Raw genomic sequence first — 21,548 nt, forward strand, 5'->3', positions numbered from 1 at the left:
GCCCACTGCGTCAACGTATATGTATCTAATCATGCATAATGGGTACAACTCCTAGCATGCGCCGTGTTCCCTTGAGTGCGAATGGCGTTATAGTCTGCGCCGCAGACATAACAGAATTCAAACGCACAGCCAACTAAGAAAAAAAAAGTCAGCGAAGGGGACGGGGCGGAAGCCGAGAAAAAAAAAAGGGGTAAAAACTCACGGCCTCTCGCGCTCGAGTGCGCGTCTCTGCCACAAACAATGTGGTCACACCCTTCAATCCTTTCAAACGGCAGTCTGCACTTGGGGCATTTCTTTCCCTGGGCCAGCAGGGCTGCTGTGGCCGCCTCCTCTTCCCTGCGTCTCTCGATGCCTCGAGCCTCTTCTCCCTGAGGGCAGGGCTCGTCTCGATGCATGTCGTACAGCTGATTGCACTGTATACAAGTAAATTCACCGCAGACATCGCAGGCGAAGATGGTTGTGTTCTTGTCCTCGTCCCCGAGCCATGTTGCTCCGATACACTTCGGTTTCGCACATTTGGCCATATTTTCCCCGTCGTTCAGCAGCATTTGAGCCAGAGCGGCATCGTAGATGGTGAACCGTTCAGACTGGGCAAGGGATTGGATAACCGAGTGGTCGAGGGTTTTTGAACAGTTGGTAGCCCAGCACTTTACCTTTGCAGAGGGAAACTTGTCGCCTCCCTGTGGAAACATTTGCGATTCGAGATGTCCTCGCAAGCAGTCGGTACAGATGATGTCGTTCTCCCATCCATGTTTCTCTTCACATGGTGGAGACAAGGCTGCGTGAATCCCACTTGCGTCAGGAGCTTTGTCGCCACAAACAGCACAGTCCTTTTCTCTCCAAGCACGACGGCGTGCCCTCACTTCGGGAATCTCGAGGTGTTCTGGTACGTTAAAGGCGTCTTCGGGTTGATCTCCCTCAACGGCATAAAAAGTCCGCTCGAATCCTGATGTTTCCAAAACTATGGACAATTCCACCCGCTCGAGATCAGATAACTCGATATCCTCTCCTCTTTCGACAAAGCTGAGAAGAGAAAACATGAAGCGGTCTTGACGTATGAGGGGCAGCTCAACCAGTCCCGGAGGCAGATAGCACAGCAGTGGGCTGAACATTTTATATGGCCAAGGTCCCATTAGAGCTAGAGACATGAGATTAGGCTCAGTTGCCCAGAAGCTGGTCGGCACCTCGGCTTCGCACAGCAGCACCGCGAGCGTCGTTTCGAAATGTTCATGTGCTGCTCCGGAGTGACTGAATCGCAAGAAAGCTTCGAGCGGTGTAGCTCCAAAGTAGTGATCAGAGCAGTAGCCTGGTTCGTGACCTGCCTCGAGAAGCAGCTGCATTGCTTCATGGTGCTGCCAGCAAGTCGAGACGTGTAGACTTCCATCGTCCTCCTCGGCGCCATTCCCGATCAAATCCCTCATTGTATCGAGAGATTTCTCGAGTGTGGCCAGGAACAGTGCAGATCGTCCCTCGTCATCTCTTGTATTCGGGTCGGCACCAGCATCCAAGAGCGTACTGGCAAGGCTGAATTTCTTGTTCTGTAGCGACAATAAGAGTAGCCTGTCTAGTGAGCTCTGTTCTAAAGTGAGGGTGGAGGCACCTGCAGTCGCGTCTACTAGAGCAGAAGCGTCAATTTGCATCGCCCTGAGTAGGAATTCGATCCGATCATCCATTTCTTTGACCTCTGAATTCGCTATGGCAGCAGCAAACAACTGCTCCACATCATCACGATTGTGACCTGAACAACTTTGTGTCGAGAACACGTGAAGACCCCCCAGCATGAAGAAAAAAGTAAACATCAAGCTAGTCCCCGTGGTCCTGACCTTGGGATTCAATATGGAACCCATCAAGTTGACAACATCGGAGGCTTCTAGGTCGAAGGTTTGCGCGGTTGACGCGGGGAAGTTGATATTATAGAGACAAGCCTGGTCTGATGGATTTGGCTCTTGGCCAGTCCCTCTTGTGACAATAGAAGAGCCCAGTCCTTGATTTCGGAAGAGGTGGTGGAGAGCCAGTAAACGAGTTCGGATGTGTGGACGACTGTGGTGAACCAGGGAGGTCACCTGTGGGTGATCGATGCGGCAGACCTGATAGAGTGACAACCCGGCTCCATCAATAAAGCGAGCCCCTTTCTCCAGTAATATTTGAATGATCCCACTAGAGTTGACTTTGTCATGGCAGACCCGAGCGATCGCATCCAGCGCCATATCGCGTGCGCCCTGGGGTATTTCTGTTTCAAGAAGAGCTCCGAGGACGAGCAGCATATTAGCAGCTTCCTCAAGACGATTCTGTTCTTGTTGTAGATATTCGCCCCATGCCTCTGTGAACAGCTTTGTTCTGACAGATTGCCGACTGCAGTGGCCAACGAGGTCCGGGAAGAGCTGCACATTGCCTTCTCTCCAAAGTCGTATCATGCCTCCACCGTCTCTATACTCAATAGACGCTCCGCAATCGAGCAAGACTTTGACATGATCTAGATTGGCTGATTGAATTGCCAACAATGAGAAAAGAGCCTCATCGTACGGCTCCTTCTCTTGGAATCCTGCTTCGTGGAGTTGTTTGAACATGGCGCAAATGGTGTCCAGGTCGCCTTGGTACGCAGCAAGACGACCTTGAAGTATCTGGCAGACTGCGTGAAAGGCAGGCAGTGTTGTAATGTACCGCAGAAGTACAGCCAACATACCAGGATGATCAGATCGCGCCGCAAATCTCAGGCACTCGCAGTCGTATGCTTCGATTGATCCACCAAGTTGTACCAGACTTTGCACCCAGGTCCCACGGTTATGCACCACGACTTGAACCAGTGCAAAATTGACAACTCCATTGAAGTCAGGACGTGTCTCCGAAGATATGATCATCTCTACAAGAGCGGTGTGGCTTCCCTTGGACACTGCAACCTGAATCAGTGATTGTCCCTGGTATACCAATGGAGCTCCAGCTCTGCAAAGGTGCCGACAAAGGATTGCTCGGTCTAGACAAACCGCGATCGTAAGAGCGTGGGCGAGCGCTGAGAAGTATTGGATGTCAGGACCAAGGTCTGGCGCCGAGGCAGCTGTCCGGCGTTCGTTGTAGTCAAACTCTTCGCGATACTGTAGCGACCGATTTGCCTGCCATTGCGTCAGGATGAGCACGACGAGAGGCTCATTATTCCTTTCCACGGCTTCTGTGAGGGTGTCACCAATTGAAACACCGTCAGCACCGGCTTTGAGCAATACGTCTACAAAGGCGAGAAAGTCATCTTTTTGATCATAATGAGTGACACGCTTCCAGAGTACCTCAAGATCATCTTTGGAAAAGGATGTTGCTCCGATCAAAGTAGAGACATAGCTGAGGTCCGACGTATCAATTGCTTGCTGTACAGGCAGCAGTACATCCCTGAGGCGCAGTTTGCAGCGAGATTTGGAGCACACGAGGATGGCCATTTCTCGGTCTTGCGCAAAGCACGCATGGTTGAAAGTTTGCTGCACCGGCCCAGAGTAAAAGTCATCGTCCATGTATGTCATTGCTTTGGAATCAAGAAGGACTTGGATCGCGCGAGGTGCGAGCAGGGATGTGTCGACCAGAAAGAAGCGGGCAACCATCTCCCGCGGTAGTTGCCGATCAAGAAGCAGCCCAAGAACGAGCCATTGTTGAGACACAATGGCCATGTACAAACAGGAGCTGAATTCTGGCAGGGTGGTTTCAATAGGTTGAGATAGAAGAAATTCTAGGGTAAGAAGCGGCCAGACATCACCTTCGGTGATTGCTTGTGTACAGTGTTCCAGGTGTCTCTGGAGGAGTCTCGTCGCAAGGTGACTCTCACAACCACCGTGGAAATACTGGCGAAAGAGGATCTTGAGGTTTTCGGCACTTCTTGTGTCTGAGAACTCAAGAAAGTCCTGACGAAGTGGAGGTATTTGGACAGACGGGAACAAATTCGCCGGTTTTGCTTGAGGATCCAGGTTGAGGATCGGGATATAGGAGGCGGAATTTAAGGGCGACTCATTGATCAGTGGTTTGGATCTTATGATCAGGTGCAGTCTATCGGTATCGCAGAAGCAAGCTGCCGTCAACACAATCTCAGTCAGTGTGGTCCTGTTCATATGTGGTGTCCAATTTAGCCATGCTGAGAGTAGATCGAGATCCGCAGCATCATGTTCCAGGAACTGATGGAAGCATTCGAGTTGCCGGCCACCTTCATGAGCATCACAAAGTGATTCAACGGTCTGTAGTTTCCTGAAGAGCATCTTGAGGCATGAGCCGGCCGCCTTCGAGTATTCATCTCCTTGCTGGACATGAAAGAGTAGCATGCGGTGCCAACTTTTGAACCATTCCGTAACAGACTCGTGGAGTTTGGTTTTGGAGAGGGCTATTTTATCGAAGATTGCCGCGTCTTTGTGTTCGAAGGCGACTGTAAGGGAAACAGCATCGCAGCAAGCTCCTGATCCAATCAATATATCGACTAACTCAGGATCTCTATGATATGAATAATTGCAAAGTTCTGTATTGAGAGCATAGTCGACACAACCGCCGGAAAGTCCCTGATTGATGAAAAGCTTCGTCAGCAGTCGTCGCGGCAAGGCTTCAAGCTGGGCGATGCTTGGAAAGGCAGCTTGTAAGCTCGAGAGAGAGACAGGACGAGATAAAAGCGTTTGTACAACTCGAACGTGTCCCAGTGAAACGGCTTCGAGAAGGGCCACGCCGTTGTGGTAGTCCACTGAAGCATTTGCGTTGATAAGTGTCTCAATCCACTGAAATTCCCCGCGTGAGACCGCTGCGATGAGTTCCTCATTTTTCCAGACTCCTCTAGCACCTCCAGTAAGCAGACGCTTGAGGATCTTTCGACACATCGCTCTTTGTATTGCGCCTTGTAGTTCCGAGGTACGGGCTGCCACCCGCTCCTCCTCTTGTATAGGACCAGCCAAGAGGATATCGAGCATCTTTTCGTCATGGTTCTGACACGCGAGCAGTAGAGGCTCCGCAGAGACAGGGACACCGTAGGCTACCATCAGCCGAAGTATATCTTCATGCCGTTCTTGTACACAGCGGCAGTAAAATGATTCAATCTCTGGGCTTGATTGAGAGCCGGGCGACATATCATTGAGGCAGAGCAGGGCCTCTACCATATCCTTAGCCTGCAGGGGATCGATCGCTGAAGAGTCCAGCACATGCAAAAACAGACCAGCATCCCTCAAAGGCCATGCAGCGGTGGACGCGGCAATGCTCAAAAAGATGCTCTTATCAGAGCAGGAGATCGCTGCATCCAGAAGGCTGTCCCGGTCTCGAGGAGGATCCGAGTCGCGGAACGTGGGATAGTCTGTGATGCTGCGAAGAACGATCTTGAGAGCGTTTGAGAGTCCTCTTTGAACAACAGTCGTACATAGATCTCCGAAAGTCTCGTATCGAAGCTGCTTCGGAGCGCGAAGGATGACGTGAAGAAGTTGGCAGTTGGTCTCAGCTAGTCGGAGTATAGAACCGTGACTTATACAGTTTGGGTCCGCACCGTACTCCAACAGGGCAGTAACAAGATGTAGATTTTGGCTGAGCACAGCATATTCGAGGACGGCACAGACAGCCTCGATGGCAGTGAAAGGCGCAAGTAGGCGGACAAGGTTGATGTTTGCGTTCTTCGCAGCGGTGCCAAGCAGAACATCTGGAACCTGTAGCTGTAGATTTGACTGTACAGCATCGAGAAACAGTCTGTCAATGTAGATTTGGGCAACTTCGGTCGAGCCATTGGTCTGGACGTGGTTATAAAGCACGGTCAAAGTCACAGCCTTGTCCGGTCGGCTTAACCTTGATCTTACCCTGCGAAGAAGATGTTGAGATCCCCGGACAGCGGATGCCTCCTTTTTCAAAACCGATTCAGCGAATGCTTTATCATGTTGACTGATGGTTTCGACTCGAAAACGTGGCTGGAGGCTGATTCGTTGAGGAGCCGGCTCCTCAACGTAAAGACCACTGGACAGTTGGCGAATTCGTGCAGACTTATGTGCCAGCATCGGGCGACCAAGACGAACTCTTCAGGATAACTCAGGGACAGGAAGTTGGGGAGTAGACAATCAAAGACCGACATCAATTTGAGCATCAGGCTGGGATAATAGAGATTTTGACCTGACAGCCGCGAGGGTGCATCTGGGAATACGGTAAACAGGGCCATGAGGGTCTCGAGGCGTCCTTCGGCAAGCCTGCAGACGGTTGGAATGGCGGACGCATTGAGACAGAGGCTTGAGGAACCCAATCAAGTATTTCTTAGGCAGAGATCGGGCGCAAGAAGCAAGGCGTTTACCTTGGGACTTCTCAGTCCCAGTCGTGCAATGAGGCGTTGCCTAGTACTAGTTCGTTGACCGTCACCAATTGCCTTCATCCTTGGGTTGGCAATGCTAGGGGTTCGCACTGAATCAGAAACCTTCACGTGGCCGGCCCCATGCGCTAGGAGTTGGAGTCGCTTGCGACATCAAGACGCAGGCAGACCTGGCCATTCGAAAGGGGGTGAGGCTGAACTCTGGCAACATCTTCAGCAGGCTTCCCTTCGCTGAGAATGTATAGTATGCTAGAATCTGTCCGGACCACTTTCCGTCAGTGACCTTTGACTTTTCAGCACCGAACACATGGTGTGCTAAATCAGTCATGATCTTCACTAGTAGCCGAACTCGGTAGGTTGTGTTGCGGAATTGGGACCGTGTTTGCCTTTGTCAGCCTCTAAACGGTCTGCAAGGAAGACCTATAAGGGATCCATTCGATTTCGAAATTTTTGGGATTGCCAGAGTCGAACTGCGATACTAATGGCAATCAGGAGGCAGCAGACATCCCACATCACGGTGTTCAGGCGGACAGATCCCGCGGCCGTCACCTACGACCTTTCAAGCGCTGATTATGTGACAATCACTGTGCCTGTTGGTTCTACTTGGACTTCTGGTCCACACTGGCACGAGACTCACACCGAATTTCTCCAGATTCTGCAAGGACGCGCCTTTGTCAAACTCGGGGGTCGATCTGGGGTCTATAGAGCGGAGGACGGTGCGATCGAAGTACCGAGATGTACAGTCCATGAATGGCACCGGGTTGCAGGTGACGACGATGGAGGAGACCTAGTGGTCCGAGAATGGACCATGCCTAGTGACGGTCAAAAGGAGATCTTTTTCCGGATGCTCAACTCGTTCTTGACAGAAGCTCATCCCAGCTCCTTATACACACCGCCCGCCATGATCCCTCGATGGGTCACGAAGTGGGTTGAGCACTGGATCGTGACATTGCAGTTGTTTTGCATCTTTGACTCGTGGGACAACTGGCCGGTATTGATTGGAAATGACAATGGATGGGTTAGTTGGGCGGTCACACATTTGGTGTTGAGAGTGGCATCGGCGATTGCATTTGTGCTTGGACTCCGAGGGACATATAGTGCATATGTCAATGACGAGCTGCTGCAGAGAGCCTCGCAAGATAACGGCCCAAAGAAGACAAGATGAGGGGTTGATGCAGGAAGGATAATGTGGCGTCTGCGATGTAATTAAGGTGTTGCCTGCGGAAGTTTTGTTTGGGCACAGTTGGGGATGGACATCCATGTTTGCACGTGTTAGCTGCAATTTGAGTGTGGTGATTTCCAGGCAAGGTCGCTCTGGGTCGCCGTGGTCGCCCCAAATCGCCCTCGGTCTGGGCATGTTCTAGGTTCCGACCAGCCCTACCACATTTATTTTAGGGCCTATTGTTACGTCGTTGGGGCCTTGCATCCTTAATCCCAGATACGTTCCAGCCTATAACAGCGCCGCAACACTCCCCCATTCCAGTTGCTTCGACCCACCTTTGCGTTCCCCCCAGCCTTACCGCTTGTCCCGGTGCTGCCGGCTCACGGGGGCCTCGAGGAATAATTGACTTTCATTCCCTGACGCCTCCATACGATGCGACCTGGATGGCGTTGCTTTGGAGCGCAGGCGCAATCATGATGTCTCATTCCTTCTTCTCACCATATTCTCGGCGTCAGCCCATTCTCTTCCTCTTCTTGCTGCTGGCCTCCACGCAGCTTTTTAGATGAAACACATTGTTGCAATGCTTGGTTGAACGGCCAGTTCTCTCCTCTTCTTTGCCTTCTAGGCGTCTAAGCCTCGCCTGAAAAGCCACACAATCAATCAGCCGAAGAATTTTGAACCATCATTTGCACACTTCCCATTTCATACAGTTCCAACACTCTCTTCTGAATGCCTCGAGACTTGCTCTGCCGCTTCTCATAAGGAGGATGCAACGCAACTACCAGCGAATGCGAGAGACCCTTTTCGATCTTTACACGGAACGTGATGCACTGCCATGGTACTTTCGAACCATTGCCATCGCCGCCTCATGGCTCGCTCTAGGCGGATACATTGTATTCTCACTCGTCTTCACGTCTGCCGAAGATAACATTAAAGTGTCACGCGCCTTTCTGACAGCTCTCGCCTCGGTGCTCCTCCTCCTCGGCTACACTGCCGTCGCGGCCATCGCATATTTCAGTCGCAGCCTACTCTTTCTTTTCGACGCCGTTTTACTCCCGATATTGACCTCTTCTTTTATGGGTGTCTTTGTCACGGTCATGAACCATGCTCTCCACAAGCATTTCCCTATCCCGACCCAGGTGTACATCTACGTGCCGCTGATCATTGCGTGTGCTACAACGATTGGGGCTGGAATCCTCAGTTATATTACATACAGAAGGATAAGCAAAATCAAAGAGTTGGACAAGCAGAGGAGGCAACATGTTCCAAGATGGGATAGAAGTTCCTACGTCAGCTACGGTGACGCTGCCTCCACGGCAGAATTAATACCTATGACACACTGGACCGCGAATAACATACCTGAAGATGAGGCACAACGTCGGCAGCTCCTACGCCTGTTACTCACTCGAGATCCGGCAGAGTCGCCCAACCCCCGACATTCTCAGAGCACTTACCACATCACCTTGCCCGGCGAAGATGCGGCAGCTGATGGTATGGAAGTGGTCCAGCCTGGCACTCGACCCCGTAGCGGCAGTCTCCCCACCACCACCAGCAAATGGCAGGTATTGAACAAGCTGTCTAGGGAGCGAAGCCCGACCGCTGAGAGCAGCACCTCGAGGGATGTCCGAGAGCGGCGACGAGAAGAGATTGAAAGATCTTCAATCCTGCTGACGCCGGGAACCGATCTGGGGACATGGCCGCACACTCCAGGATCCTCGCAGTCACAAACATTTTCTTATTCTCCGAATCCGGTCTGGAATGGTTCGACGAGGTATGCATAGCATAGGTTATGATTGAACTGTGCCAAAAGAAATCTGGACTTTAGCGAGGCGTTTCGGACTGATGGAAGGATCCATTGGTTTACATGGGATTTCTGACAGGATTTGATATGTAAATGTACGAGGCTACAGGGTACTGGCCGGAATATTTTGCAGCTCTTGGGTCAATCCGGCGGATTTTACATGGATTGTTTATTTGAACTAGGTACCAAGGTAGTATGGTGCAGATCTCATGTCCTGATGTTCGTCTCGGTGCTAAAATCGCATTCATGGAATCTGCTAGCGATGAGCCTCGGCTGTTTGGCGACTTGAACCAATGATTCCCATCGCCGAACCAACGCCCTTGATGTCTCATGGCCATCATATGCAAATTGGCTCAACATTGGACGATTTGTCGACTTCGGCTATTCAGGCTTGTCTTGTCCTCTGTATTACAATTCCCAGCAAAAGTCTTGGGGCCAAATTTAATTAATGGGAGCAATCGTCCACCGTCTGCCCACTCGACCCTATCACATTTCTCCCTCACATCCCCGTTGAGTTGAGGCATAGACAGAGAGGCTCATTTGATCGTGTTCCTCTCACGAACACTTCCTCGACAGTACACCTCCTCTGCTGCAACAATGTCCAAGCACGCTACGCTCATCAAACCTCCGAAATCCCTCCCTCATCACTCCCCCATCGAGAATGTCCTGTCCCTCCTGCCGCTCATCGACATTGGTCCCGACATCTACACCAACGCTCGCCCACTCTGGCACCCTCCCGGCGCAAGAGGCATCTATGGCGGCGCGGCCATCGCCCAGTGTCTGTCCGCCGCCCAGGCCACGATCCCACCCGATTTCACCGTCCATAGCATGCACTGTTACTTTGTGCTTGCCGGCAACAGCGAGATCCCCATCTTGTACCACGTGGAACGAGTCCGGGACGGGAAGAGCTTCATCACACGAACGGTGCAAGCGCGACAGAGGGGCAAATGTATTTTCACGACGACACTGAGTTTCATGAAGGCGGGTTCCGGCGGGAAAGAGACGGTCCAACACGCCCTCCAAATGCCCACGGACGTCACCCCGCCGCCGAACGCAGACACGGACCGCCAGAACGTGAGGTCTAGCGACCGACCCTTCGAGGCAGTCCGCGTGCCCATCACGAACCGAAATGGCCCGCCTTCGGAGCGCAAGTTGCGACAATGGATCCGCGCCCGCGGCCGCATCTCCGACTGTCCGCCAAACATCCGTGAGGAGGAACTGCAGTCCGGCCAGAGAGCGAACCTACCGGGCGACAACCACCAAGCGCACTTGAGCGCGCTGGCGTATATGAGCGATTCGTACTTTATCGGCACGGTTTCGCGGGTTCACGGCCTCCAGCGCTTTGGCAGCCCCGGCAACATCGAACGCAGTCTCTCCAACTTCAGGGGTTCGGAAGAAGAGAAGAAACAAATGCGAAAGTACCTCGAAGACATTGCTAAGGACGAGAAGACGGAACACAAAGAAATGGCGCTGAACAACGAGGACACACGCAGCATTGGGATGATGGTCAGCTTGGACCACACGATATTTTTCCACAACCCGAGGGCGTTTCGCGCGGACGAGTGGATGTTGACCGAGATGGATAGTCCATGGGCCGGCGACGGGAGAGGGTTGGTCATGCAGAGGATCTGGAGTAAAGACGGAGTTTTGATTGCAACGTGTACGCAAGAGGGCGTTGTCAGGCTGAAGCAGAAGCCGACGGCTAGTAAGATATAGGATTTTACATGTTGTTCGGAGTGAGGCACCGGCTTTGGCTTTTGTGGTTGGATTGGATTGAGGATTGCCTACAGGATTTTGCGCGGATCGGTGGATCGGTGGACGGAATGACCTTGTCTTTGTGTGGTTTGCTCCTCCCTGTAACATTCTCCGCCGGCACGGTATTGGAATGTCCAGTGAGTATATATAGATAGACTTTTGGAACTAACGAGGGGCGATCAGTCGTTCGATGTAGCCTTTTGATCCCAGAACCAAGCAAGGATTGATGATTCGCTTCTTTCACGCCATCACCCTTCCCTCGCGGTTCGTTTCTCTCTAAGATCGAAGTATCCCGCCGTCGGCCGTGCTCTCGTGGGAACCCTAGACATTCAGATTCTAGGAGCGCCTACATTGTGATGAACGTACACCGTCCAGTTCTTGTCTCACTCGTCGCCAGCAGCGTGAATTGATTGGTCATGTCGTAGTTCTCATCACGGTATTTTCCCACCACAGCACCAAAGCCCCCTTTTTTTGGTTCGAAGAGGAACACAAAAGAAAGTGGGAGAAAAAAAGCGCTTAGGCTTCGAGATTGATGCCCTTGCCGAACCGGGCGTAGAGGTGCGCCTTCAAGACGCGGATCTGGTCCTTAATGGTCTCGAGTTCCTCCTCGAGCGTCGACACCTCGCCGTCGATCTCGGTCGTCTGGGTCGCCAGCAGCTCCTGCGCCTCGGCCAGCGGGACGTGCATGAACGAGTCGCCGATCTTGTATCTGGGTATGATGGTGCGTTAGTATGCAGGATGCGAAAAAGACAAAAAGGTTGTGAGAAGAACGATTATGCCGTCGAAGAAAAGAAAACGAGGGCATGGGGCTTACGGGATCAGCGAATCTTCGTCGGCGAGTTCGAGTTCCGTGGACAGTTCTTCGAGGTCTTCTTTGTCTTTCTGCAATGGACATGGATTAGTGGATTGATTTTGGAAGATGTTTCCATCTCTTGCCTTGAGCCACGATGTTCTTGCGTGACCAGCTTTTCCTTTTGAACCATGGCCTCTTCATGTCCTCTAAAAGACCTCCGACAACCACAGGCGTCCAAGAGCCAAGGATAGATACCGACTTACCTGTTTCAAACCCAACTCCTCCTCCAGGGCTTTACTCCGATTATGCAGTCTCGAAAAGGTGTTGATCTTTTCTTGATCTTCCTTTGTGACTTCGGCGTCCGTCGACTCTGACTCTTCCTCTTTTGAGAGCTTTTCCCCGCGCAAAACCAAGTCAGAAACTCACCCATCCAGTGATAGCCCAAGGGGGGTAGTTGTAGACGACACCCTTGGTATAGGATTACAGGTGGGACTTACAACTCTTCTTGATAGCATGATGGAAGTGGTCGGTTATTGTTCCGGGTGGGCACGCAGGATCGGATGACTGGTGACACGCAGAAGAGGGAAATTGGAGGGACTTATTGGGACGTTTCTAGTCCTTAGATTCGAACCATATACAGTTTTCATCGACAATGGGTCCGTCGTAAGGTTGATATTGTGATGTGATGTTTCGACGGATAATGCGCAATGCGGCAGAATGGTCCGCAGGACAGACTACGGCAGCGCATCTCCTTCTTAGCCGCACTGGTTGTTTCTGCACCTCCAAAGGATCGAAACCACCGAATCTTGTCGCGCTCCTTCTTCCCTCTCAATACAGTATGTGAACACAATATTGACTTCAGCACCTTGTAGCGATGTTCACATGCATCGCAGCTTCACATGCAGACCTATACACATGTGACTGGTCATGAATATGTCATTGTTTTCCCCTGCAAACGCCCAGTTACTCAGCACCTCGTCCTTACGTATGCAGCCCGCAAGGTACAGACTATGGAACAAGAGCACAAATCTACATCGGTCAAGCGCTGCTTGGGGCTTCATTTGCTTGAAGGGCATCCACTACGGGGACATTACTCCAAGATTACCACACCAGAGCTCCGCTATGCATTGTGTCAAGCACGGGAGACGTTAGTCATGAAAGCCTCGAATCTAACCTCAAGCGGGAAGTCGATGGCCCTTTTCGTGAAGCCTCATGCGGCTGGGGTTTGTTTTGCTAGGTGTATGCCAACTTGACCCGCCCAATGTGTATCCAGAATTCGACAGGCACTCGGGACGCAATGTGATTACTGTGTATGGCGTCAAGGACGAGGAAGTAAATGGTGAATTCTTGTATATATACTGCTATACGTTGCCTTTCTCGTGGTTTGTCTTCATCATATCGAAAACCCACTCGCGCCGAAGTCCAGTTGTATACCATATCTAACATCTCAAGGACACAGCCAGACTCACTCACATCCAGATATACGGCAGTCATGGCCTACCAACAACCACCCTACAAGTTCGAGCGTCTCGACAAAGACAAGGCGATCCTGCTGATCGTCGACCACCAACTAGGCCTTCTCCAGCTCGTCAAGGACTACACCACTGCCGAGTTCCGCAACAATGTCCTCGCCCACGCCGAGCTGGGGAAGCTCTTCGACCTGCCAACCATCCTGACGACCTCTGCCGAGACTGGCCCCAACGGCCCTCTACCCAAGGAAATCACAGACATGTATCCCAACGCCCCCTTCATCAGGAGAAACGGCGAGGTCAACGCCTGGGACAACCCGGACTTCCGCGCGGCCGTGGAAGCCACAGGCCGCAAGCAAGTCATCCTGGGCGGCATCGTCACAGAGGTGTGCACCATGTTCCTGGCTCTCAGTCTGAGAGAGGCCGGGTACTCGGTGTGGGCGAATACTGAAGCCAGCGGAACGGCGACGCCCAAGCTGGCCGAGGATGCGAACCGGAGGATGGAGAATGCTGGCGTGCACTTGGTAAGCCCCGACGCCATTTCCAGGAATCAACGTCTACCTTGAGAATTCTCCACGGTGGCTCTCTTAGGTTTCACAAGGCTGACCGAACACTCTAGACTGGCATGTTCGGCATTGCCATGTTCCTGATGAAGGACTGGCGAAACACGCCCGGCACGGCCGAGGTGCTTCCGTACTTGGACAAGGTACGTGTGTTTGATACTACTATACACATCCTCTCCCTATACAGAGGACGCGTTTTTTTTTTCCAACGAAAGAATCACGCTGACTCAGACTTTCCTTAGTACTTCCCGGCCTATGGCATCGTCGCCCGAAGTCACGGCTCGGCAAAGAAGTTCGGCGACATAGTCCCCGGAGAGGAACAGTTACTGTGAGGCATCCACGCACGCATACACATACACATGCATGTACAGCATTCGAGAGGAATCACTCAAGACCCTTGGGTCGCGACCACTGGAGCTGGAGCTGGCTGCCTCGGAAGATCGACAGTGACCAGGGTTCAGAGCTATTTGGCCGGGGATAGGGCTGGAAAGAAAGGGGATCTCGAACGCGCTATGAAACGGTTTACCAGAGTACAGTGACACAGTGATACAGTACTCCTGGAGAATATATACAACCAAAATCGATAAAAATGGATTTTCACGAACAATCGAACAAAGGAAAACCCTCAGACCTCCAAGGCGCCGGCCGTACTATGCGAGATAAGACACGGGTGCTTTTCCTTACCTTTCCTTCCCTTTACCTCCTTGTCCGCACACAGATCGATCCCTTATGGACCATGTAAGTTGAGGTCAAGATCCATTCCTTGCTCTTGAATAGATGGTAGTTGTATGGATGAGTGGGTGGACGGGAGTCTTTATCTACCTACCTACCTACCTATCCATATACCCAGAGACCCAGGGACCAACAAAACAGTACTATACCATGTCATAGGTAACCAACTCAAATAACACCACGCCACACCACACCACAGACAGGGTAATGACTCCCCTTCCCTCCCATAATAGAGGAACAAGACAAAAACTCCACGCCAACAAATCCGATCCCGACTTTTTCTAAAATAAATAGGGTAGGGTAGGAAGCGCGCGCGAGGGCGAAGAAAGAGAAAAGGGGGGGGAAAAATAACAAAGTTCTGATTTATACAGCGCTATACCCGCCTCTAGAACCGCCTCCGGACACGGTATCAATCACCTTTCTCGACCAGTCCTTGAAGAGGTAGGGAATGTCGCGGATCGTGTCGCCGTGCGGGAGCAGGTCCCAGCCCCGAGCGCCGTAGCGGTTGTAGTTCAGCCAGGAGCCGAAGATGAGGTAGGCGGCGATGCCGAGGAAGGCACTAATTGCGGCGGGGGGTTTGGTTAGTTATATACATCCAAGATAGGATAGGGACACAAAACATTCGGGGGAAGGGTGGGAGAAGGGAGTCCAGTGCAAAAGGGAAAAGGGGGGAGGGATGGCATACAGCAGGATAAACCAGGTGAAGAAACCCCATCCGCTCCTCCTCGCTTCGTCGCTGTCGGCGTAGTCCTCGCAAGCATACTTTGTCCGCCAGTCGAGCCTCAGAACCTCTATCTTGTCCTTTCCCTCGACCGGCCCGTAGCTCACAAACGTCAAGCTCGAGGTGCTCGGCTGCTCTTCCTTGTCTTTGTCCTTGTCCTTGTCCTGGTCGGGATCCTGGTCATCGCGCTTCCTCTTCTCTTCGTTCCCACTCCGATCCTTGTCACACGTCAATTGAACGACTGCCTTTTGCTTCATTTTGTTGTAATTGCCGCCGTTCAGCTCAATCTGGAGGCCGTCCGAGTTGGAATCTTGCGTTTTCAACCTGGTCACCTTGGGATCCAGACCGGCACCCGTGCTGGATTCGAAGTTCCCCGCAATGGGAATCACATTCTCGACTTGGACGTGTTTCTTGTCCGGATCATCGGCAGGGTTCCAGGATTGGACGACACCGCACACTGTCCGCAAACGTTAAAATCATTTCGTGGCCATTGGCACCCCTTGACTATTGCTCGACCCCAATCGACCCGTTGGGCCTTGGGTAGCTGGCTTACCTCGAGTTCCGCCTGGACATTGATCCTGGTCTCTTATACCCTCCAACTTCTTCAACGGCGCGCAAAGGTTAATGGTCCACGTGGTGTTGTATTCCGCAGGCGGTCTCGATGTGTCGTGGACAGTGACGGAATGACGGCCCGCGAGCTTCGACAGGTCAAACTTCTTGCCGTCGACCCGGATATTCTGACAGTCTATTGTTACAGAGGTGACGAGATGTGATAACGACAGGAGAAGCGGTAACAGGGAATAGACGGGCGTTTTCATGGTTGCGGAGGGAGTGGAGAGATGACAAAAAGGTAGGGATGGGGTCGGGATGGGATGAGATCGCGTGGACGTCTAATAGGAGCAGAGGAGAGACCAAAACAGCAAGTATATCTGAACGACAGGCGAGAACTGAAAAAGTAGTGAAGGGGGCTCCGCTGTACAGCTGGCCGGTTTGAATCTGGGAGATGGTGGAAGGGTTGGTGAGTTTGTGAACTTGTTTTCTCGCCGCCTGCGTTTGTCGACCTCGACTTGTCGAACCCTGATCGAGAGACCGGGTGGTCATTAGGCCCGCGCCTCCGCCTATTTTGTGAAGGGGGTGTTGCCGCCCTATATGCAATATACATCATTGGCTGAATGAGGGCGATATCATAGGGCCCCACTACTCGCCTCTTTTAGCACTCCGAACTGGTACTGAGCATATAGACCTCCAAACATCCCCTTCCTTTCTACATACGCGAACCATCTACGTACTCACGTGTCCATTCCATGTCTTTGCTGTCGTCAGCACTATTCGCATGCATCGTGCTTACAGCTCGTCCTTCAGGATCGGACACGTCGTCCATGAAAGGCTTGGAATTGCAACCTGTGCTTGTGCTGTACGAGTAAAGCTTGTCTGGCCGTATCTCGTATTTTCTGGGTTTGGCTGCTTCCGCCAATTGGATTCGTTGCTGCCTTGTCCCCGACGTCCGCAAATGGCCTAGTAAGTACCAATAGCTGGAGGCCTAGCTAGGCCTAAGTTGTCTCAATCTTTCGACTCTCAAGTCGTGTATTTTCTCATCTCTCCTCCTTTTTTGTTTTGTTATTTCTTCAGATCTTGAGAAACTTTAGACGTCAATCGCACTGGCGCACCGCTCAAGATATGGATGGTGAGGGTGCGAATCGGGTTGATGAGTCCTCAGGAGACCCTCCAATAGGAGCGCCTCCTATTTTCCGACCCGCTAAGCTAGAAGAAGATGACATGCTATCTCGAATACTGTGCAATGCATTTCTTCCGCTCTGGTAGGTCATTCTGGAATGAGGAGGGAGGGATATGGATGGATCAGACCGAACCAGCTGACGCTTCTGTAGGAATCACAATTGGTTCCACGGCGTTTCGCAACCGCTGGAGCCTGTCATGATCGGCACGCCCACCAGCAAACCGCACATGACCAGTCTGCAGAAGACTCGAGTCCGCTTCTATCGGAGCTTGATAAGCGCGACCAGGCTACTTGGTGGTTCAGTTCTCGTCGCTGAGATCAACACGTCGGATGGTGACGGCGACGCCGCAGAAGCGACAACATCAACATCAACAACGCAGACCGATATAGGTGCCATCCTGCTCTGGCTGCCTCCACACAAGCGGATGGGACCATTCGAGCTCGGCAAGCTGTGGCAGTCGGGATTTTTGGGTCTCATGCTCCCCTGGCACTACGGCCCAAGGGGCTTCTACCGCATCGAGTTCATCTTTGAGGAGAACATCCGCAAGATGTGGACGCGCACGCTACCGGAGCTGCAGCCCCGTGGGTTCAAGGAAGAAGAATGCGCTTTCGTCCAGATGATCGCGAGCAACCCCAAGTACGCCGGGAAGCGCTACGCATCGGCCCTGTTGCGGCACCAAGTCGAGCAGCATTTCGAAGAGTTCCCCGACCGCCCCGTCATTCTCGACACGACCACCACACAGGCCATCCGGGCGTATGAGCGGCTGGGGTTCAAACTCCTCGCCGAAACTCCCGTGGATACCGGGACCGATGTCACGGGGATGAAACTCAAGTCCAATGCCAGCGAAGAGATCAGGAAGGAAGCAAAGGAGATGTGCATCCAGCGAGTGATGGCGAGAGTACCATGAGTTTGATGGATTTTGGTTGATATTGCTGTCTGTCCTCGAAGAGAGGGGGATTGATTTGCATGGAGGAGGCCATGGCCGCCTAGGTTGGTACGTCGTTTTTGTAATGTGACGGGCGAAGGGTGCAGGTGGCTGCACCGGGCATGGCATGAGTGGTCAAGTGGCCTGAACGGGGACACATGTTGCCCCCTTCTCTCTAACGGGCACTGATGCCACTTGCTCAGTCGACAATCTCGTAATCTGAGACGAGGCTGCACCCTCGCAGCAGCAAGCCTGCACCTCTTACCCGTTTCCGTCTGTCTGTCTGTTCTAGGCCGCTTTGCAAGAAGACCCTTTTCTCTTATTCTTACAAGTAACAATGAAGGGGCATCAGATCAGATCAGACGAGGAATTATTACCTAGGCATTAAGTCCAGGTAAAGCACTTCGTCACAAGTCCGTCCCGGCCTACAAGAAAGGGTAAAAATACACGTACACATGTAATAATACAGACTACGAGTACAAGGTTCGGGTTAGAGGGATTTAAACCTCAAACCCTATCGATAACTCTCTTGTTCGTATTCATAATTACCTTTGTCAAACCTTGTACGGCTTTGAGCCAAGTTTACGTACTTACTCGTCGTTGTCCTTACACGAGTAGCAACGACCAAGTTACTCAATTGCTAAGCTGGTGCTGGTGGTGTAATGATAATTACAAACCACGAGTGGCGTTGCTGGCGCGGCATGGCACGCCTTGGATGGATAACATGGGTGAGGTGGAGACCATAATACGAGTTGAATACTCACTCAGTACTAAGTTCTGGTTTTTGACTTTTGGAACTATCCGGACATATTGAATCTTGTCGCTTCTCGGAAGCACTTTTCAGCCTGTCGCATCTTCGCCATCGTACGAGTCGCCAGCCAGTTTCTCTCCCAGACTTCTAGACTCCCCCCGAACAAGGTTGGGTCACTCCGCGGCCCCCCAGAAAGCCGGGCATGACGATGGTCAAGACAAGTTGCAACGACAAAAGAAATTATTCAGCTTGGCTGCGGGTTGCCTCGATGGCCTCTGATCCCATGTCCAACGTCGAGCGTGACTGTGCATCAGTTGGCGGAATGCAGGAAACGCTAGTTAGTGGATGACATCCCCTTATAACGTCGCACTTTGAATCAACTCCCGCACAGCACCTCTCACCGTTGTTGCATCTTTCTTTTCAGAAAGTCGAGGAGCGACACCCAAATTCAACCCATCAAGCCGCCTCAAATGGCTGCTGCCGAGGGCATCTTCGACTACATAGTAGTGGGCGGCGGAATCGCCGGCTGTGCTCTCGCTTCTCTCCTCTCCAAATCGAAATCATCCCCCTCTATTCTGTTAATTGAAGCTGGCCCGGATGTGTCGGGTCACCCACTGACCCAGTCTCCTTTGGGCTGCTTCGCCGCACACGGATCGGATATTGACTGGAACTATAAGACCGTACCTCAACCACACCTCAATGATCGGTCGCTGTATGAAGCCGGTGGGAAGGCCTTGGGGGGTGGTAGCGCAACCAACTATGCCACCTGGACTCGTGGTCCGAAAGTCGATTACGACCGATGGGGGAAACTCGTGGGTGATGCGAGATGGACCTATAACGGCCTCCTGCCTTATTTCGACAAGATCGAGAAAGACCACATCTCAACTGTGGCAATATCAAAGAGCCACCCTGACCGCAAGTCTCCCTTGAGGGATCAAGTCTTGAAGGCGTGGCTTGATCTTAGACTGAGCCAGATCGAGAACGCCAACGTCGGTGAGCCTTTAGGTGTAGGCGAAGTGGTCGAGAACTTGAAGGAAGGGAAAAGGCAGCTAGCGAGCGCAGCGTTCGATTTGAGAGACGTCAAGGTCATGACAGAAACTGCGGCACAAAAGGTGCTTCTCGAAAATCGACAGGGAAAACTTACCGCTGTAGGCGTCCAAATCCATGGCGAGAGACATTTTCTGGCATCCAAAGAGGTCATCCTCTCGGCAGGAGCATTTCGCACACCACAACTCCTCATGCTGAGTGGAATTGGTCCAGCTGCAGACTTGGAGGAAGCGAACATCCCAACACAGCTTGACTTACCTGGCGTCGGCCTGAACTTCCACGACCACCTCCTGGTCGGATTCGCTTTTCGCCTCAAGAACCCTTCACTGGGCCTTGCCATGGGAGGTGTAGCCGGACCCTGGGCAGAGCCAGCACATCAATTGGGCCTTCCTGTGGACTGGGTTGTGACCGAGAACGTGCCGAGGTCCTTTCTGGAGGAGGCTGTGAAGAAAGATATGGTCGGCGACTCATCTGGAGATGGAGACACATACCCTGTCTCGCTTCTCGATTCCGAGTCAGTCCACCTTGAATCAATCATGATGTACGCCCCTGGTGGCCTACCCATCACCAACCTGCATGTTCCTTTTGATGGAACACATATAGGTGCTGTGGTGGGGGTTATGTCGCCGACGTCCCGAGGCAGAATCGGTTTATCTTCCTCGTCAGCATTGGACCCCCCAGTCATCGATCCCAACTACAACGCAACAAACGTCGATCGCGCGCTTATGCGTTATGGAATTCGCCGCTTGCTTCAAGCTGTTCAGCACTCCATGTCGGACGTGGTCGAGTCTGAGAACCCTCCGCCTTCATTCGAGGCCCTGTCATATACATCTTCTGATTCAGCAATTGACGCTCGGGTGCGGTCCGAGGCTCGCACGTTCTTCCATGCCGCAGGGACAGCAAGTATGGGTCCCGTGGTGGATACGCAATTGCGAGTAAAGGGCATCGATGGTCTGCGAGTTGTGGATGCCAGCGTCATCCCAATACCAATTGGTGCACATCTGCAGGCTGCAACCTATGCCATTGCCGCGCAAGCTGCGGACATGATCACGCAAGAAAATGGACGGCGATGATACTCACATGGGTTAGGCGAGGCTGCAAGGGGCGGCTCCGAGGTTGTCGACTTCACGACTCGGCGAGTTGCTGTCGGTCTTCTCCTGATCCACTGAACGACGATCAAGCGAAGAGTCCCCTGGACCAGCAGGGAGCACATCTCGTGCTTGCCAAGGAATGACTCTCTATCCCATCTGGAATCCTTGTCCTTGTACGCTCATAGATCGATTGTGGTGGTGGCGTGACAGTCGCAGCCTGAGATTCTGGGTGTAGCTCAAAATCCGACTTAGTGTGAAGAGCAATACAGTGTACCATGTGTCGACTCGCCACATCGTAGTCATTGCCCAAGAACAGACCATGAATTGTACCACTGGGGGTGGGTCGATTTCCCCAGATTCAGCGATGCTAGTCTCCACCAACAGACCTGAGGTCAGAGGCTGGGACGGCCAAGCTAGCCTAGCATTGGCATGCCGTGTTCGTCCAGTCATATCCACAGGGGCATGCCGAGAAAGCCCGTTGATCTGCAATGCAGCCGCACTGCCTGAACCATTGTTGAAGTGCAAAGGTATTCGTATGGAAATGTCATTGTGAGACCTTGGCGCCAACGTGGCAACTTATCTGAAGATGACGGCCAAGGTGCCAGGAAGAGGGGTAAATACGTACAATATGGTTTGGAACGACATCAGACCGCTGGGCAACAATGGCCAAGTACCTTGGAAGAGAAGAGGCATTCCTCGCCCCAGAATGCCATGCCTGG

General features: G+C 52.3%; 9 protein-coding genes across 9 annotated transcripts; 6 read left to right on the forward strand and 3 right to left on the reverse strand.

Annotated features, from left to right (window-relative positions):
* Window positions 1-29: 29 nt before the first annotated feature.
* Window positions 30-5,981, reverse strand: Z517_00447 (uncharacterized protein; the record flags this gene model as incomplete). The annotated part of the gene is made up of 2 exons (XM_013433413.1): window positions 30-133; window positions 203-5,981. The coding sequence occupies 2 exons, from the start codon at window positions 5,979-5,981 to the stop codon at window positions 30-32; spliced, it is 5,883 nt and encodes a 1,960-aa protein (XP_013288867.1).
* Window positions 5,982-6,764: 783 nt separating this feature from the next.
* Window positions 6,765-7,448, forward strand: Z517_00448 (uncharacterized protein; the record flags this gene model as incomplete). The annotated part of the gene is made up of 1 exon (XM_013433414.1): window positions 6,765-7,448. One exon carries the CDS (start codon window positions 6,765-6,767, stop codon window positions 7,446-7,448), a length of 684 nt encoding a protein of 227 aa, XP_013288868.1.
* Window positions 7,449-8,212: 764 nt separating this feature from the next.
* On the forward strand, window positions 8,213-9,226 carry Z517_00449 (uncharacterized protein; the record flags this gene model as incomplete). The annotated part of the gene is made up of 1 exon (XM_013433415.1): window positions 8,213-9,226. One exon carries the CDS (start codon window positions 8,213-8,215, stop codon window positions 9,224-9,226), a length of 1,014 nt encoding a protein of 337 aa, XP_013288869.1.
* A 617-nt stretch (window positions 9,227-9,843) lies between these two features.
* Z517_00450 (acyl-CoA thioesterase II) lies at window positions 9,844-10,962 on the forward strand (the record flags this gene model as incomplete). The annotated part of the gene is made up of 1 exon (XM_013433416.1): window positions 9,844-10,962. One exon carries the CDS (start codon window positions 9,844-9,846, stop codon window positions 10,960-10,962), a length of 1,119 nt encoding a protein of 372 aa, XP_013288870.1.
* A 555-nt stretch (window positions 10,963-11,517) lies between these two features.
* On the reverse strand, window positions 11,518-12,309 carry Z517_00451 (uncharacterized protein; the record flags this gene model as incomplete). The annotated part of the gene is made up of 4 exons (XM_013433417.1): window positions 11,518-11,710; window positions 11,816-11,883; window positions 12,058-12,186; window positions 12,292-12,309. The coding sequence occupies 4 exons, from the start codon at window positions 12,307-12,309 to the stop codon at window positions 11,518-11,520; spliced, it is 408 nt and encodes a 135-aa protein (XP_013288871.1).
* Window positions 12,310-13,286: 977 nt separating this feature from the next.
* Z517_00452 (uncharacterized protein) lies at window positions 13,287-14,158 on the forward strand (the record flags this gene model as incomplete). Its single annotated transcript, XM_013433418.1, has 3 exons — window positions 13,287-13,787; window positions 13,883-13,969; window positions 14,069-14,158. 3 exons carry the CDS (start codon window positions 13,287-13,289, stop codon window positions 14,156-14,158), a joined length of 678 nt encoding a protein of 225 aa, XP_013288872.1.
* A 763-nt stretch (window positions 14,159-14,921) lies between these two features.
* Window positions 14,922-16,097, reverse strand: Z517_00453 (uncharacterized protein; the record flags this gene model as incomplete). The annotated part of the gene is made up of 3 exons (XM_013433419.1): window positions 14,922-15,117; window positions 15,244-15,736; window positions 15,833-16,097. The coding sequence occupies 3 exons, from the start codon at window positions 16,095-16,097 to the stop codon at window positions 14,922-14,924; spliced, it is 954 nt and encodes a 317-aa protein (XP_013288873.1).
* An 859-nt stretch (window positions 16,098-16,956) lies between these two features.
* Window positions 16,957-17,922, forward strand: Z517_00454 (uncharacterized protein; the record flags this gene model as incomplete). Its single annotated transcript, XM_013433420.1, has 2 exons — window positions 16,957-17,096; window positions 17,166-17,922. The coding sequence occupies 2 exons, from the start codon at window positions 16,957-16,959 to the stop codon at window positions 17,920-17,922; spliced, it is 897 nt and encodes a 298-aa protein (XP_013288874.1).
* A 1,239-nt stretch (window positions 17,923-19,161) lies between these two features.
* On the forward strand, window positions 19,162-20,811 carry Z517_00455 (uncharacterized protein; the record flags this gene model as incomplete). The annotated part of the gene is made up of 1 exon (XM_013433421.1): window positions 19,162-20,811. One exon carries the CDS (start codon window positions 19,162-19,164, stop codon window positions 20,809-20,811), a length of 1,650 nt encoding a protein of 549 aa, XP_013288875.1.
* Window positions 20,812-21,548: the final 737 nt, after the last annotated feature.

This window comes from Fonsecaea pedrosoi (assembly GCF_000835455.1).
Source record: "Fonsecaea pedrosoi CBS 271.37 unplaced genomic scaffold supercont1.1, whole genome shotgun sequence".
Lineage (NCBI taxonomy): Eukaryota > Fungi > Ascomycota > Eurotiomycetes > Chaetothyriales > Herpotrichiellaceae > Fonsecaea > Fonsecaea pedrosoi.